General features: G+C 41.2%; 1 protein-coding gene across 1 annotated transcript in view; it reads right to left on the bottom strand.

Moving 5' to 3' along the window:
* ascc3 (activating signal cointegrator 1 complex subunit 3) overlaps window positions 1–19,084 on the bottom strand; it is a 424,683-nt gene that overhangs the window by 383,145 nt on the left and 22,454 nt on the right. The window contains 1 exon segment of the mRNA XM_051957275.1: window positions 9,348–9,498. Coding sequence (XP_051813235.1) covers window positions 9,348–9,498 — 151 coding nt within the window.

The following is a 19,084-nucleotide window of genomic DNA, read 5'->3' as shown; positions in this document are numbered from 1 at the left end:
ACAGTGGGGATGGTGTGTTCAGGGTGATGAGCTGTGTTGCTTTTATGCCAAACGTATCGTTTTGCATTGTGGCCAAAAAGTTCGATTTTGGTTTTATCTGACCAGAGCACCTTCTTCCATATGTTTGGTGTGTCTCCCAGGTGGCTTGTGGCAAACTTCAAACAAGACTTTTTATGGATATCTTTGAGAAATGGCTTTCTTCTTGCCACTTTTCCATAAAGGCCAGATTTGTGCAGTGTACGACTGATTGTTGTCCTATGGACAGACTCTCCCACCTCAGCTGTAGATCTCTGCAGTTCATCCAGAGTGATCATGGGCCTCTTGGCTGCATCTCTGATCAGTCGTCTCCTTGTTGGAGGTGAAAGTTTAGAGGGACGGCCGGGTCTTGGTAGATTTGCAGTGGTCCGATACTCCTTCCATTTCAATATGATTGCTTGCACAGTGCTCCTTGAGATGTTTGAAGCTTGGGAAATCTTTTTGTATCCAAATCCGGCTTTAAACTTCTCCACAACAGTATCTCGGACCTGGCTGGTGTGTTCCTTGGTCTTCATGATGCTCTCTGCACTTTAAACAGAACCCTGAGACTATCAAAGAGCAGGTGCATTTATACAGAGACTTGATTACACACAGGTGGATTCTATTTATCATCATCAGTCATTTAGGACAACATTGGATCATTCAGAGATCCTCACTGAACTTCTGGAGTGAGTTTGCTGCACTGAAAGTAAAGGGGCCGAATAATATTGCACACCCCACTGTTCAGGGTTTTTTTTGTTAAAAAGTTTAAAATATCCAATAAATTTCATTCCACTTCACGATTGTGTCCCAATTGTTGTTGATTCTTGACAAAAAATTACAATTTTATATATTTATGTTTGAAGCCTGAAATGTGGCGAAAGGTTGAAAAGTTCAAGGGGGCCGAATACTTTCACAAGGCACTGTAGCTCACAGTGCATGTCAGAGCAAATGAGAATCATGAGGTCGAAGGAACTGCCCAAGGAGCTCAGAGAGAGAATTGTGGCAAGGCACAGATCTGGCCAAGGTGACAAAAGAATTTCTGCAGCACTCAAGGTTCCTAAGAGCACAGTGGCCTCCATAATCCTCAAATGGAAGAAGTTTGGGACGACCACAACTCTTCCTAGACCTGGCCGTCCAGCCAAACTGAGCAACCGTGGGAGAAGAGCCTTGGTGAGAGAGGTAAAGAAGAACCCAAAGATCACTGTGGCTGAACTCCAGAGATGCACTCGGGAGATAGGAGAAAGTTCCACAAAGTCAACTATCACTGCAGCCCTCCACCAGTCAGGGCTTTATGGCACAGTGGCCCGACGGAAGCCTCTCCTCAGTGCAAGACACATGAAAGCCCGCATAGAGTTTGCCAAAAAACACATGAAGGACTCCCAGACTATGAGAAATAAGATTCTCTGGTCTGATGAGACCAAGATTGAACTTTTTTGTGTTAATTCTAAGCGGTATGTGTGGAGAAAACCAGGTACTGCTCCTCACCTGCCCAATACAATCCCTACAGTGAAACATGGTGGTGGGAGCATCATGTTGCGGGGGTGTTTTTCAGCTGCAGGGACAGGACGACTGGTTGCAATTGAAGGAAGGATGAATGCGGCAAAGTACAGAGATATCCTGGAGGAAAACCTCTTCCAGAGTGCTCAGGACCTCAGACTGGGCCGAAGGTTCATCTTTCAACAGGACAATGACCCTAAGCACACAGCTAAAATAACAAAGGAGTGGCTTCAGAACAACTCTGTGATCGTTCTTGACTGGCCCAGCCAGAGCCCTGACCTAAACCCAATTGAGCATCTCTGGAGAGACCTCAAAATGGCTGTCCACCAACATTCAACATCCAACCTGACAGAACTGGAGAGGATCTGCAAGGAAGAATGGCAGAGGATCACCAAATCCAGGTGTGAAAAACATATTGCATCATTCCCAAGAAGACTCATGGCTGTACTAGCTGAAAAGGGTGCTTCTACTCAATACTGAGCACAGGGTCTGAATACTTATGACCATGTGATATGTCAGTTGAGTCATTCCATGTCAATTCAACAAATGCTTGTTGCACCACTTTCTCAGATCCTCCCAAAAATTTTTTTGGGCTTTATTTGGGTAATTTTATGAACAAATGCAAAGTATTATGGTTATAAACATACAGTATAAGCAGTAATGATCTAATCTAATACCCATAGTCAGTCCAAACTTAATCCTCGCCTATGATTTTAGGGTTTTAAACTACTAAAAAAAGCAATTTATACTCCTTTTACATGGTCAGAATTTTTTCCCCTTCCAAAACTTTTACCCTTCTGGTGAGAAAAGTATAGAAATGAATGAAAATAAAAAAATACTGGACTGTGGAATTTCCCAAAATATCCTTATTATTTCATGGGCGACTTTATTTTGGGTTTTTCATGCCTCTATTTTAGGACTTATTCTTGTGAAAAGACATTGAAAGAATGAATTTTCTTCTTTACTAATGAAAGTTGCATAAGGTAAAAGTTTTAAAACATTAAAATAAAGCTTATTTATTGATTTATAGGCTGTTGAACTCAGGTGTAGACCCAAAATAGCCTAACTTTAGGCATTAAAAAGTGCATGTGGGATACATGGTACGCGGTTCAAATTTTTTTGGAGGAACTAGTATGTGTGAAGTATGTGTGAACTTACTTTCATATTTGTTTCTTGTGCCAAAGATGAGCAACTGCTGAATCAATTTACTATATATTTTGATCCTCGTTTTTGTTTTTAGGAACCATTTACATGACCAACTAAAGATGAAAGATGAATCTGAAGCATCAGCATCGTAGTATAAGTTACAAAGGGCATATCTGAAGTTAATTATTATATAGACATTGTTTTTTCTTTCATACAGTAACTGAATAAGAAGAAATGGCATCACTCCCAGACTGCATTCTCAGGACAGCCTCCTCAGAGGAATGCCATAAGACAACTTACTGCAGGAAGACGGGCCTGCGGAAATTTTGTACCTACACAGACAATGAACAAGAACTTCTGTTAATGCGAAGTGGGTCTGAAATACCTGCAGATGCTTCAGTATGCATGCATCATGAAAAACTGTATTTGAACAAATATGAATTTTTACAGAAAGCATGTTGCGACCCTTTCAGATGTCACAAGGCTAGTGTCAGGAAAAGTCTCCGCTCTCTTGACATACAGGCAGCCAAAACTTTACAGTCAAAAGGGTATATGAATGTGAGGCCTGGCATGAAGGTCTGTCCTCAATGCTACAAGAAAATTGAAACCTGTGAAGAGAGCAGCATGTCAGAAGACAGTCAGACTGACCCTTGGTATGTACCTGAAGAAAGATCAGTGGCATTCTCACCTTTGAACGAGACCCTGACTGCTATTGGCTGCTCACCTCTGAAAGTAAATAAGCTGAACAAGTCACAAGTTGACATCTACACCCAGAAGAAGGTAGCAAAAGCACAGAAGAGGCTCTCAGAACAGCTGGATGCAGTAGGTGGCACAGCAACCACATCCAAGGCAACAAAAGATGGAGATGAGCATCATGATTGCATCTGCCTAGACTATCAGGTGCTGCTAGAGGCCCTTAAGGAAAAGTGCAGAATATCTCCCAAGCAGGAGCAGGTACAAATTCTAACGCTAGCACCAGCATCTTGGACAATAGAAAAGACTGCTTCAGAATTTGGAGTTACTAACTACTTGGTGAGGAAATCCAGGGATTTAAGGAAATCTGATGGTGTTCTTGCATATCCAAAGGCAAAATCTGGCCATGGGATAACAGCAGAGGTCAAGCAGCAGGTGGTAGACTTCTACGAATCAGACGATATAAGTCGGATGTGTCCTGGAATGAAAGATTATGTCTCTGTGAAGAAAGATGGTAAGAGAGTACAAATGCAGAAGCGGCTCATTCTCTGCAACCTGAATGAAGTGCACAGGGCCTTCAAGGAGAAGTTTGAGGTGAAAATAGGCATCTCAAAGTTTTGTGAGTTGCGACCAAAATGGTGCATCACAGTAGGGGCCAAGGGGACCCACTCTGTTTGTGTGTGCACCATACATCAGAACGTTAAGCTGATGACTCCATGTATAGGCCCAGAGGTGACCTACCACACCCTCATCCAGAAAATGGTGTGTGATGAGAAGAGCAAGGAGTGCATGCTCCACAGATGTGAGCACTGTCCTGGAGAGGCTGGGCTGAGAGAGTACCTGCAGACTCAGTTGCAGGAAGACACAGATGATGAGGACATAATCAGGTACAAGCAGTGGGTGCACACTGACCGTACTACACTTGTGACACAGGAGGAGTCTTGTGCTGCATTCATTAATAACCTGGTCACAAAAGTGGACCAACTGACCAAGCATCACTTTATAGCAAAAGCCCAGAGTGCCCATTTGTCCAGTATCAAAGAAAACTTACCTGATGACACAGTCGTTTTGTGTGGTGATTTTTCAGAAAACTACTCATTTATCATTCAAGATGCAGCCCAAGGTTTCCATTGGGATAATTCCCAAGCAACCCTTCATCCCTTTGTAGCCTATGTGAAACTTAATGGAGAATTGAAGGCACTAAGTTATTGCATTGTCAGTGATTATCTCAAGCATGATACTGTGGCCGTTCACACATTTCAAACAGTCCTTGTGCCCTACCTGATGGAACAGTACCCAGCTGTTAAGAAGTTCATCTACTTTTCTGATGGAGCGGCATCGCAATACAAGAACTTCAAAAACATGTCAAACCTGTGTAATCACAGTGCAGATTTTGGAGCGACAGCTGAGTGGCACTTTTTTGCAACATCTCATGGAAAGGGACCATGTGACGGGGTAGGGGGCACAGTTAAACGACTAGCAGCTCGGGCAAGTCTCCAGAGTCCCCGTGAAGGCCACATCCTCACACCAGAAGCTCTCTTCACATGGGCAAGACAGCACATACCTGGCATAAAGTTCTTCTATGTGAACAAAGAAGAAGTCCTTTCCAATGGAGAGAAATTGGAAGCAAGGTTTACAAATGCGAGGTCAGTCACAGGAATAAGGGACAATCATTGCTTTGTGCCAGAATCAGAGACACAACTCAAAGTGAGCAGAGTTTCAGGAACTGATGATGGCTTCATCTGTTCTGTGTCCAAGCAAGAACCTGACAAAAACAGAGTTCTCCAGGAGCCAGGCCCTGATTCTCAGCCCCTCATTATTCTTCCTGGCCAATATGTCGCTTGTGTCTATGACAACAGCTGGTGGATCGGTATCGTATTTGACTTATCAGCTGAATTTGAAGATTTGCAAGTGAAATTCATGCACCCAAAAGGTCCCAGCAAGAAGTTCACATGGCCTAGAAAGGATGACGTAGTGTGGGTGCCTACAGCCCACATCCTCTGTCCAATCACTGCTCCTTCAACACGCCGTGGTGGACAGTACCACATATCTGGTGCAGATGATGGCCTGATTTCAGAGAAATTCAAGCAGTTCAAAGGACAGAAATAGTGGTGTGATAAGTTGGGGACAAATTACATGTTTTACATGGGACCTAAGGCAATATAACTCATTTTAACTGCAATATATTAGTTAGAATTCCTAAAAAAACGCCTATAAAACATAGTGCATTTCTTGGTTAAATTGGCCATGAAGGATTCAAGAAACAATGTTGATACTTCAGATATCAATTATTCGGATGTTTATTGTTATACAGACAAAGTTTCATGTTTCTACTCCATGTCCCACATTGGTTTCTGTGCCAATATATGTATGGTGTTTTTCAGTCTGTTTCATAAATAGGCATCGTTTTGAGGTCTAAGGAGACTAGCTAGCTCTTGGATATTTTTAGGTTAGAGAGAACTTTTAAGGTACTTTGAGATTTTTATAACATATGAACCTTGTTACTTATTAAAATTTGTGAAAAAAATGCCTAAATTCTTGAAAAATGCCATTTTCGCCAAATTTTTAAATTGCCCTGTACCACAGAGAAATGGGTATATTCATTCCAAATTTTTTTTTCCTGCTCTATTGTTAAGGTGTTTGAACCCTTCAGATCACTTGTAAGTCTATATCATCAGTCAGTTCCCAGTATTATCTTCCTAAATCAAGCCTTTCTACCTAAAATATCAATTTCCGAGTGGAAAAATAGGGATTTAAATATTTTATAACTTAGCAAATAGCAATCATATGATGTTAAAACTTTGCAAGTAATCTATTCTTATGTTGGGATAGTTAAAAAAAAAGTTTGGAGATGATCAGAGGAGGTCATGCAACAAAATTTCCTCAGATTTGTTGAAATGAGATGGAATGACTCAGTTTTTCTTTTTTAATAAATTTGCAAAAATTTCTACATTTCTGTTTTCTTCTGTCAAGATGGGGTGCTGAGTGTACATTAATGAGAAATAAAATGAACTTTTTTGACAAATGGCTGCAATGACACAGAGTGAAAATTTTCAAGGGGTCTGAATACTTTCCGTACCCACTGTATAATTGGAAGTCACAGAGGAAAGAGTACAGCATGTTCATCATGCTACTAAACACATACTTCTACAACTTCAATTCACATATTTTTTGTTGCTGGTAAGCATTTTCAAATTAGATGATAGCTCTAAATCTTCCTCCATTGTATGGACATCCAGTCTGTGCCAAAAATCCTCATGCAGCCATCCATTTGAAGCTATAAAGTAGCATTTCTAATGACTGAGAAGTGTGTATTCTCCTGCCTCAGACCATGTAACCATGTCCTACTGATGACAGCAAGCACTTACAATTACTTGGAAACACAAATGCCTGAATTTATTTACAATTACAGTGGTCCCTCACTATATCGCAGTTCACTTCTCGCAGTCTCACTGTATTGCGGATTTTTAGGTTGGGTTTGGTTTTACGATTGTTTCGCTATACCGCGCAATTTTGCAATACAGACATTTTTCTCTGGTTTTGTTGTTGTGTCAAGTTGCATTGAAAAATTACACTGTGGAACACATATCTGCTTTATATGCACTACATAACTGCCAGATAGGCTTGGGCGGTATCCAAATTTTGATAACGTCAAATTTCCTTCACATTTTATGTGATATATATATACGGTATACGGTATTAACGTGACTATTACTGTTACTGGCTTGTGCCTTCACATTCGGAAATTGAATACTCGCAGCAGGGAGTGGGTGGTTGATTTGGAGATGCGTCCTTAGGTTAGAGGTGTTTCCATCTCTCTCGATCACCTTTTGATTGCAAAATTTAGAAATTGCTTCATCAGTATTTACCAGCTCTCCTTTCTTGGTTGCCTGGAACTCGAAATACTCCCAAACTGCAGAAGTTGCGTTCTTTTTTGACACCAAGTCACTCCGTGCGGGATCTGCCATCTTCCCCCCTCTCTCTCTCCTCCGCGCTGTCACGCGACGACATCACGTTCATAAACTTTATGGAAAGTCTCCAAAAGTAGGCTAAAACTTAACTGTTTAAGTAAAACTGAAAATTCAACCACACATAAGTGCTACTGGACAGAGAATCAATTTTAGGCATTAAATGACTTTTATTTAATCCTTATGTTAACCTTTCCTGCTCAGCTCCCGACCGTGGGCAGGAAGCCCAGGGGAGGACAGTTCTCCAGGGTCGAAGTCGTCAGCAGGGATCTGACGCAGCGTTTACTTGTTGTCATGGTTACATTGACGCCGTACTGGCCGCTATATCTCGCACTGTGAAATCCTGAACAAATCTGTGGACGCAGACAAGCCGCATCACTGCCAAAATCTCATCACTTGGTCCTTGTGTCATTTCTGAAAATTTCATCCAAATCCGTTTTGTTGCACAGGACAGAAAGATTTACAGAGACACGTACACTGCTCGTCACACAACTCCACTGCATTGCTTGGTGGAGTAATAATAAAACAAATATTGTAGCGTTGGATTTGTGTATCATTGTGTTCATTTGCATTTACTTTATTTTGTTCATTATTTTGGTGTTTCTTTATGTTGTGCCTTGGATCTTATTTTGTTGATTTTTTGGTCAGATATTTCATTGTTTTTTTGTTTGCTGATTGCCCTGCTTGGTGTCGTAGATGTTGGTTCCGCATTTTTACTGTCTTTGGTACAGCTGATTTAATTGTAATTTTCTTCTATCGTGGGAGGATCTGGAACGTAACCCCTACGATAGACAAGGGAGCACTGTATATAAAAATTATTTGTGTTTTTGCTTTCCAGCTGATGTTAAATTTAGTGGAGATTGTTCATTTGTTTATTACACATAGAATAGATATATAATAATAATAAGAAGAAATAGTAGTAGAAGAAGAAGAAGAATATATATGTAATAATTAGGTCCCACTCTCAACAGTCCTATGAGAAACCAGTGCTTGCAAAAGGTTCCGAGGTACGTATCGAATATGCACAAGTCAGCATTGGGAGAATGCATACGTTATCTCAGCTAGTCTGAATGAAAGAGGTATGATACGAATTTGCGACGACCAGCATCAAGGGGTTGACGGCAGTCTACTGTACAGGTAAGTTCATTTGTATTACTTTAGTGCATTTGAGAAAGTGTCTGCAAAAAATAACTTGGACCTGACTGCACCCATCACTAAGCTGATGTTTAAAACCCGTGCCAAATTAAACTAGACATTTACTAAATTAGACTGTCCCATTAAAATTTCACTGGTGCTCTGTCAAAAGCTGTGGCTAAATTTCCAATAGAAAGAATACTAGTTATATAAGCTTCCTGACAGTCTTTTATAAATGCATACACTACTGGTCAAAAGTTTTAGAATGCCATAATTTTTAATTTTTTAAAAAATGAAATTCAAGTAGTTCAAGTCCAATAAATGGCTAGAAATGGTACAAAGGTAAGTGGTGAACAGCCAGGGGTTATAAAAAAGGTAAGGATACCCGAAATTGAAAAATAATGTACATTTCAGATTTATACAAAGGCCTTTGAGACGAGAAATAAACTGTGCAGTTGCTGTTAAGCTGCATGTCCACTAGATGTGTTTTTGCGGCATGTAAACGATGCACATCTGAAAATCGCCTGCATAGTGGACGGTCACAAGTGGGCGGCTACGAACTCAAGCCTGCTCCAGCAGATGCGTCGGACCAACATGACGGCTCAGATGCAAACTTTCTCTTTCATTTCAAAAACACTGAAGCAAAAAATATTTCTGAAAGCATTTGGGGCGTCTGCCACATCTGTTGGATGCTCAAGCTGAAAGCGCAGTCATGTGACCACGTAGCGGCCCGCTTGTGACCGCCCACCATGTAGGCGATTGTCACATGGGCCACTTTTACATGCAGGAAAAACGCATCTAGTGGACATGCAGCTTAACAGTGTTTTCATCAGTGAAACACAAACACATGGAAACACATGACAATAGATTTGATGTCTATAACTTATTTACCAATCTCTTTGGCAGCCAGAAGGAGACTCTTCAGTTCCTGACCGGCAGCCTGCTGCTTGGCTTTGTCTTGTTCCTCAGTGCAGAAATGGACTATCTTCTGCCATGTCAGGTCCTCTCTGGCAAAAAGCTCCTGTCTCTTCAGACGCTTGGCCTAACATGAGTCACAGGGAGAAATGCAATTATATTCCAAGAAAACAAAAACAAAACTGTTCTAATAATCACAGGAACTTTTAATTGTTCACATACCCTTGTATAACAGCAGTGTGCTTGAATACCAATAAAAAATATCCCAAAGAAATAGTGTTTGCCAATAGATGAGGCAGATAGTCTGGAAAAACAGGATGTGGCACACTAAGTGACTGATAAAATGTAGTTCTTTCTAAATATTTACTTGAGGATCAGTCAAGATAATATCATTGTGCATGTCTTGACCCCAAAATGACTAATAAATCAACTTGATCAAACTCCAGAAACATGCCAGAAGTTCTAATGCTCCAAGCTTTCAATGCCATAATGCAACTCAATAGCATCATTTAGTTAGATCTCAATCCATGTAAATGTTCAGGTTTTTCAAAATTCCACTCACCGTATCTACAGAATTGTGTGATATTTTCATTTTACAATAGGCATTGGGGAAAGACCCTGATAGCTCTAAATTAGAATCCCCATACAGAGAAAATGTTATGATTTGTTTTAATGTACTGTATGTGTCAAGCAGCATGAACTTTTCTAACAAAATTAAAGTTCTTACAAATTTATTTCTCAGGTAAAAGCCATGTGAACACTTTGGCAATGAATTTTTCCAATATTATGTTATCCTTTCTAAGATACAAGATAGATCCCTTCACTTCTCAGCCCTGTCTCTTGTACAAATACTAAAGAACACTGTGAATACTATGTCAGAAATTACATAATGATCATATATTTACCATTCATTTTAAGAAATAAGGATCGACTTTCTCCTGAAAAACACTTCATTTATTTCTTTCAACAAATATAGCACAATGAACGAGCCAATTGACATCTCTAAAGAACGAGGGATGGGAATCATCTTAATGAGTTTTTGGTACAAGTACAATGGCAGTTCAATATTTTAATTCAAGGGTCATTCCGTATGAAATCAACCAACGTATGAAAACTTTCCACCTGACCCTCTCAGATTTTGCTAAGTTTTTACATACATTTAGTACATTATATATGATGGGAAAATCCAAAATTTGAATGCTTTATTGTCATTAGTTTCAAAGTTATGGCCATTTGAAGTAGGTAGGAGGTACCCTAAAATTGCGGCCAAAATTAAGACTTGAAATTTTCGACTATTTTCAGACTTCTATAACTTCTGAATAACAAAAGATAGAGATCTGAAATTTTCAGAATCATTTCACAGTGACCTATAGTCCTCAGAAATGTGAAAATATTTACTTTATATTTATAATTGCATGTTACAGAGAAATTTTATGTGGTATAATTTGACTATCTAACCATTGGATCTGTATAAAATGAAAGTGCTATGGTATGTAATGCATGAAATATGAACCGCTAAAAATCAAAAATATCAAAAACTAAATATATTTAGTTTGAACATTAAACATAGACGGGTTTATAGAAGCAAGTTGTGCTTGGTGTCAAAATTTTGGGAAATTCCTGTAATTTCACATAATGTCTGATTTTTTGATACCACCTATCCCACATGCTGATATTGACCTTTGAATCCGAAGGTTGAACAGGACTTAGAACTTTGATCTTTTGTGGAGGCCCTTCTCAGAGAAAAGCTGGAGCTGCCGCCGACTTTTGCGCTGAATGTCGAGAGAGCCCATAGAGCGCTGGGAGTTCACCCCCCTAAAGATGTGCCTCCGAGGTCAATTATTGTGAATCTATCTAGCCACAAATGCAAAGAAGAAATAATCAAGAAAGCGTGGGAGAAGAGAGGCTATATTTATGAGGGGCAGCGAGTGTATGTGGACCATGATTGACCTGATGTGATGAAAAAGAGAAAGGAATACACTGAAGTAAAGAGGTTGTTGAAAGAGAAAAAAATAAGATTTCAAACACCTTTTCCTGCAAGGCTCCGTGTTTTCTATGAAGGGGAAACCCGCATCTACAACTCAGCAACAGAAGCAACTAAAGATATGGCTGCAAGAGGATTCCAGGTGCGCACTGTCAAGCCTGCATATGACCCCACTGAGAAGATACTGCAACGGATGTGGCAATCCACCCACAGGGAAAATAGGTCGGACCAGGTGTCAGTGGGACATAAACAAAAATTAAAGCTGCAAGCAGCGATGGACGGGTCCTCGCATCCACGCTGGTCGGCGAATCCAAACACGTCCACCAGGTAGCGCTGTGACTGAGAGTGTATTTCGGCCTCTGATTCGCATCTGGACCACTCTGATCATACATGTAAAATTTCAGCCAGATTGGAGCATGTTCAGAGCAGTTACAGAGCATTTCTTTTCCATCCACCAGGTGGCGCTGCGACTGAGAGTGTATTTCAAACAGTGGATGTGATGAGGGTAGGACTCTGATCAGTCATGTAAAGTTTCAGGCCGATTGGAACATGTACAGGCTACTTATAAAGCATTTCCTGTCCATCCAACAGGTGGCACGGCGACTGAGAGTGTATGTTGGCCTATGGATGTGATGAGGATTGGAGTGTGATTATACATGTAAAGTCTGAGGCACATTGGAGCATGCAGAGGATAGTTATGCACATCCTGTGCATCTCCTTGGGGGATCTCCTTGGGGCTTAGGCCCCCTCTCCTTAAAACCTAGTGACGGCTCTGGTCATACAGCAGCGGTTGTTTCATGGCCAAGCATCAAAACTCTGACGGTCGCCATGGACACACCATTTGGCTTCTGGTTGAACTTTTGTTAATTTTTCATCACCAAGTCCTGCTGTGTGGACTGACAAAATTTCAGGTCTCCTGGAATTATCCCCTAGGAGGTATTAACTCTGAAAAATGAGAAAAATCATCAAAAATCTCACAATTAATCCAAGATGGCCAACTTGCTGTTGGATTTAGGGCATGGCTCCAAGAGGCTTTTTTCTGCGTCCTGATGTGCTCTATAAGCCTCCCAAATTTCATGGATGTAGGTGAAACGTGCTGGGGGGGCTGTTTGTTAAAAATACTGTAGGGGGCGCTATAGCATGTGCAGTGCCGAGATGCATACAGTGTTGTTCCTTGGGTCAATGGTGATGTGTGTGGTAATTTTTGTGAGCACTGGAGTATTCCTAACCTGTCAGAAATGGCTTTGTTTTTCATGGCGATATTTGGTTGCTACGGCAACAGCGTTGCATGAAATGTCACACCGTTCACAGTGTGGGATTGTCAAGAGGTGAAGACTCGACTGACCAATTTACAGCATGATATCACCAAGTTTGGGGCCATTGTACCTGAAAATATAATGCCTTAAACTTACTATTACCAACAGGTGGCGCTATGACTTTTTCAGAATTTATGAGTGTGGATGTGTTCAGACTGGACCTGGTGTCCATCATGTGAAGTTTGAGGCAGATATTATCTTGTTCAGCTGAGATATGAAAAGTTAAATTTTCATGGCGAAACATCGAAATTCGTTTGGCCGCCACAGACGCCCTTTGATGACAAGTCACCATTTTCACTGGGATGCATCATCAATGTGTTCAGCCTGTTGTCACCGTATTTGAAGTGAATATGATCAGCTGGGTAAGAATAGGGCATGAAAGTGTAAACGATGTCTATTTCCTGAAACCACAAGGTGGCGCTATGACTGTCAATGAATATCCCGATGTGGATGAAATCAGGACAGGACTGTCATCTTACATGTAAAGTTTCAGGCAGATTGGAGCATGTTGAGAAGAATTAGACACCACTTCCTGTTTCATGGTGAAGAATCAGTATTTTAAGGCTCCGCCATGGCCACACCTTTTGGCTTTTTGCCGAGTTTTTGATAACTTTTCATCAGGAAGGTCTGGTGCATGTACTGGCCAAATTTCAGTTCTCTCAGACTTACCCCCAAGGAGCCATTAATTTTGACAAATTTACAACAAATTCAATATGGCCAACTTCCTGTTGGGTTGAGGGCGTGGCTGTGATTGACTTTTTGGTGTGTCCTGATGTGGTGCATATGCCCACCAAATATTGTAGCTGTAAATGAAACATTGTGGGAGTTGGCCTAATGACCACTTTTTCAATTTTGCAGGTGGCGCTATAGAGCCATTTTGCCACACACATGTGCAACTCCCATAAAATATCAAATTTTTCACCAGTCCTGATGTGCACGCCAAATTTCACGCGTTTTGGGATATGATAAGGCCGCCAAAAAGGCAATTCATTTGCCGGGAGAAATTAATTTTGAAAATTTAAAGCAAATTCAAGATGGCCGACTTCCTGTTGGGTTTAGGGCGTGGCTGTGATTGACTTTTTGGTGTGTCCTGATGTGGTGCATACGCCCACCAAATATTGTAGCTGTAAATGAAACATTGTGGTAGTTGGACTAATGACTACTTTTCAATTTTGCAGGTGGCGCTATTGAGCCATTTTGCCACACACATGCGCAACTCCCATAAAATATCAAATTTTTCGCCAGTCCTGATGTGCATGCCAAATTGCACGCGTTTTGGAGTATGATAAGGCTGCCAAAAAGCCAATTCATTTTACGGGAGAAAAAAATAAAAATAATAATAATAATTAAAGCTGCGAGCAGCGTTGAACGGGTCCTCGCATACTTCCTGGTCGGCGACTCCAAGCATCTCCACCAGGCAAAGCTACGACTGAGAGTGTATTTAGGCCCATGAATGTCACAAAGGCTGGATTCTGAGCACACAGGTCAAATTTCAGGCAGATTGGAGCATGTACAGGCTATTTATGCAGCACTTTCTGTCCATCCACCAGGTGGCGCTATCTCTGTGACTGTATGTTGGTCTATGAAACTCATCAGGACTGGACTCTGATCAAACATGTAAAGTTTGAGGCGGATTGCAGCGTGTACAGGGGATTTACACAAGACGTCCTGCTTCATGGCGTAACATTAAACTTCAGCTGCCCGCCATGGCCACGCCCTTTGAATTTTATGAACAATTTTCGCAAATATGCAACCTGAAGACATGTCTTATATATTTTCCCAAATTCAGATGTTTTGGAGTTATTGCCTGTGAGAAATGAATTTTTGAAAATGACCAAAAACACCAAAAATCTGACATTTAATTCAAAATGGCCGACTTTCTGTTGGGTTTAGAGAATGACTCCAAGAGACTTTTTTGTTTGCACTGACATGCTACATTTGCATGCCAAATTTCATAGTCCTTGGTGAAAGTCTCTGTGGAGGCTATTTTTTAAATGCTGTAGGGGGCGCGATGGTACATGCTGTGAATGTATTTTAGTTTATAAATGTGATCAGGACAGGACTGTGTTTAATCATGTGAGGTCTGAGGTAGATTGGAGCATGCAGAGGATAGTAAGATACCACTTGATGTTTCATGGCGAACCATCAAAATTCTGGAGGTCGCCATGTCCACACCCTTTGACTCTGGAAGAATCTTTTAATAACTTTTGATCATAACATCATGTTGTATACCCTGGTAAAATTTGAGGTCTCTGGGAGTTAACCCCCAGGAGGAGTTCGCTCTCAAAAATTCAAAAAATAGAGAAAATTTATCCACATAATTAAAAATGGCGGACTTCCTGTTGAGTTTAGGGGATGGCTCCAAGAGGCTTTTTTGTGCATCGTGATGTGCTCTATCGGCCTCCCAAATTTTGTGGATGTAGGTGAAACATGCTGCCGGGGCTGTTTATTAAACTTACTGTAGGGGGCGCTATAGCACATGCCCTGCAGAGATGCATACAGTGTTATTCCTTGAGGGGACAGTGATGTGTGTGTAAATTTTAGTGAGCTGTTGAGCATTCTAAGCCTGTCAAAAAGTACTTTGTTTGTCACAAAAACAACGCGTTGGCACGGCAACAGCATTTCATCAAATATCAAAATCTTCACACTGTGGTATTGTCTGGGGGTGAAGAATCAGCTGACCAATTTTCAGAATGATATGAAAAAGTTTGGAGCAATGGTGTGTGCAAATGTAATTTCTAAACTTCTTGTTACCAATAGGTGGCGCTATGACTTTTTCCAAAATTTTCACCGTGGATGACCTCACACTGGGAATGGTGTCCAGCACATGAAGTTTGGGGCAGATACGATTAGGATTTGCTGAGATATAAACATTTTAGTCGTCATGGCGAGACATCTAAATTCGCCGCGCCGCCACAGACACACCTTTTTATGACACGTCACCATTTTCACTGTGAATAATCATCAACATGTTAAAGTTTATTTCACCACATTTGAGGTGAATCTGAGCAAGAGACAAAGAATAATACATCAAAGTGTAAAAAATGACATTTTCTGTTGCCAGCAGGTGGCGCTCTGACTGTGAATGGATTTCATCATATGGATGTGATCAGGGCAGGAATCTGATCATACATATAAAGTTTCAGGCAGATTGGAGCATGTTCAGGGCATTTACACACAACTTGAAATTTCATGGCGAAGGATCAAAATTCCACAGACCGCCACGGACACGCCCTTTGACTTTGGCAAAAGATTTTAATAACTTTTGCTCATTAAGGCCTCCTGTATGTACTGGTTGAATTTGAGGCGAATTGGAGTTTCCCCCTGGGAGGAGTTCGCTCTGGAAAAAAATGAAAAATGGGCAAAATGTCACATTCAACTTAAAATAGCTCACTTCCTGTTGGGTTTGGAATATGGCTGTCACTGACTTTTTTGTTCAGTCTGATGTGCTGCATATGTGTACCAAATTTGGTAGCTGTAGGTGAAACATGATGGCCGTGGGAAAGTGTAGGGGGCGCTATGGAGCCATTTTGCCACACACCTCTACAATTCCTTTAAAATATGAAATTTTTCACCAGTCCTGATGTGTGTACAAATTTTCATGAGTTTTTGAGCATGTTTAGGCCCTCAAAAATGCAATTGTTCTGAGAGACAAATAATAATAAAAATAATTAAAGCTGCGAGCAGCATTGAACGGGTCCTCGCATCCTTGCTGGTCGGCGACCCCAAGCATGTCCACCAGGCAATGCTGCGACAAAGTGTATTTAGGCTCATGGATGTAACGAGGACTGGATTCTGAACACTCAGGTCAAATTTCAGACAGATTGGAGCATGTACAGACTATTTTTGCAGCACTTTGTGTCCATCCACCAGGTGGCACTATGTCTGTAACTGTATAGTGGTCTATGAAACTCATCAGGACTGGACTCTGATCAAACATGTAAAGTTTGAGGTAGATTACAGCATGTACAGGTGATTTACACAAGACGTCCTGCTTCATGGCGTAACATTAAAGTTCAGTTGGCCGCCATGGCCATGCCCTTTGAGTTTTGTGAACAATTTTCGCAAATATGCAACCTGAAGGCGTTTCTTATATATTTTCCCAAATTCAGGTGATTTGGAGTTATTGCCAGTGACAAATGAATTGTTGAAAATGACCAAAAACACCAAAAATCTGACATTTAATTCAAAATGGCTGACTTTCTGTTGTGTTTAGAGAATGACTCCAAGAGACTTTTTTGCTTGCACTGATGTGCTACATATGCATGCCAAATTTAATAGTCATAGGTGAAAGTCTGTGTGGAGGCCATTTTTTAAATTCTTTTAGGGGGCGCTATGGTAGATGCTGTGAATGTATTTTGGCCTATAAATGTGATCAGGACAGGACTGTGTTTAATCATGTGAGGTCTGAGGTAGATTGGCGCATGCAGAGGATAGTTAGGTAGCACTTGATGTTTCATGGCGAACCATCAAAATTCTGGAGGTCGCCATGTCCACACCCTTTAACTCTGCAAGAATCCTTTGATAACTTTTGATCATAACATCGTGTTGTATATCCTGGCAAAATTTCAGCTCTCTAGACCTTAACCCCGAGGAGGAGTTCGCTCTCAAAAATGAAAAAAATACAGAAATTTTATCCACTTAATTCAAAATGGCGGACTTCCTGTTGAGTTTAGGGGATGGCTCCAAGAGGCTTTTTTGTGTGTCCTGGTGTGCTCTATAGGCCTCCCAAATTTTGTGGATGCAGGTGAAACATGCTGCCGGGGCTGTTTATTAAACATACTGCAGGGGGCGCTATAACACATGCCCTGCAGAGATGCATACAGTGTTATTCCTTGAGACGACTGTGATGTGTGTGTAAATTTTGGTGAGCTGTTGAACATTCTAAGCCTGTCAAAAAGTACTTTGTTTGTCACAAAAACAACGCGTTGCCACGGCAACAGCATTTCATCAAATATCAAAATCTTCACACTGTGGTATTGTCTGGGGGTGAAGAATTAGCTGACCAATTTTCAGAATGATATGACAAAGTTTGGAGCAATGATGTGTGCAAATGTAATTTCTAAACTGCTTGTTACCAAGAGGTGGCGCTATGACTTTTTCTAAATTTTTCAGTGTGGATGTCCTCAAACTGGTTCTGGTGTCCAGCACATGAAGTTTGGGGCAGATAGGATCCTTTGCAGCTGAGATATGAACACTTCAATTTTCATGGCGAAACATCAAACTTTGCCGTCCCGCCACAGACACGCCTTTTCATCACACGTCACCATTTTTTCTGTGCTTCATCATCAATGTGTTCAGGCTTATGTCACAACATCTGAGGTGAATCTGAGCAACAGGCTAAGAATAGTACATGAAAGTCTAAAAAATGTCAAATTCTTGATACCACAAGGTGGCGCTGTGACTGTGAATGAATCTTGCTATTTGAATGTCATCGTGGCAGGTCTGTGATCATACATGTAAAGTTTCATTCAGATCGGAGCATGTTCAGGAGAGTTAGACAGCATTTCCTGTTTCATGGCGAAGGATCAAATTTCGACAGGCCGCCACGACCACACCCTTTAACTATGGAGGAAGATTTTGATAACTTTTTCTCAGGAAGGTCTGCTGTATGTACTGGCAAAATTTCAGATCGCTCAGACTTTTCCCCTAGGAGGAGTTCATCATAGATTTTGTACAGTTAACGCATGATGGAGCACTTCCTGTTGGGTGTAGAGCATGGCTGTGATTGACTTTTTTGTGTTTCCTGATGTGCTGCATATGCCTCCCAAATTTTTTAGCTCAAGACCAAATTCCCTCCGAGTTGGCCTAATACCACTTTTTAAAATTTTGTAGGGGGCGCTATGGAGCCATTTTGTCATACACTACCACAATTCCTTTAGAATATAAAATTTTTCACCAGTTCTGGTGTGTGTACAAATTTTCATGAGTTTTTGAGCATGTTTAGGCCCTCAAAAATGCAGTTGTTCTGAGAGACAAATAATAATAATAATAATAATAATAATAATAATAAACCGTAGGGTTCCAATAGGGTCCTACGGCACCGTTGGTGCCTTGGACAGCCGGTGCCCTTGCACCGCCTGTCCTCGGCACCTCGGTGCTCGGACCCTAATTAAAGCTGCAAGCAGCGATGGACGGGTCCTCGCATCCACGCTGGTCGGCGAATCCACGCACGTCCACCAGGTGGCGCTGTGACTGAGAGTGTGTGTCGGCCTCTGAATCGCATCTGGACCAGAGTTTGATCATACATGTAAAATTTCAGCCAGATTGGAGCATGTTCAGACTAGTTATATAGCATTTCCTGCCCATCCACCACCAGGTGGCGCTGCAACTCAGAGTGTATTTCAAACAGTGGATGTGATGAGGGTTGGACTCTGATCACTCATGTAAAGTTTCAGGCTGATTGGACAATG

Source organism: Acanthochromis polyacanthus, chromosome 12 (assembly GCF_021347895.1).
Source record: "Acanthochromis polyacanthus isolate Apoly-LR-REF ecotype Palm Island chromosome 12, KAUST_Apoly_ChrSc, whole genome shotgun sequence".
NCBI classification, from domain to species: Eukaryota; Metazoa; Chordata; class Actinopteri; family Pomacentridae; genus Acanthochromis; species Acanthochromis polyacanthus.
Note: the sequence above shows the minus strand (reverse complement) of the source record. Positions and strands in the feature narration are given on the sequence as shown.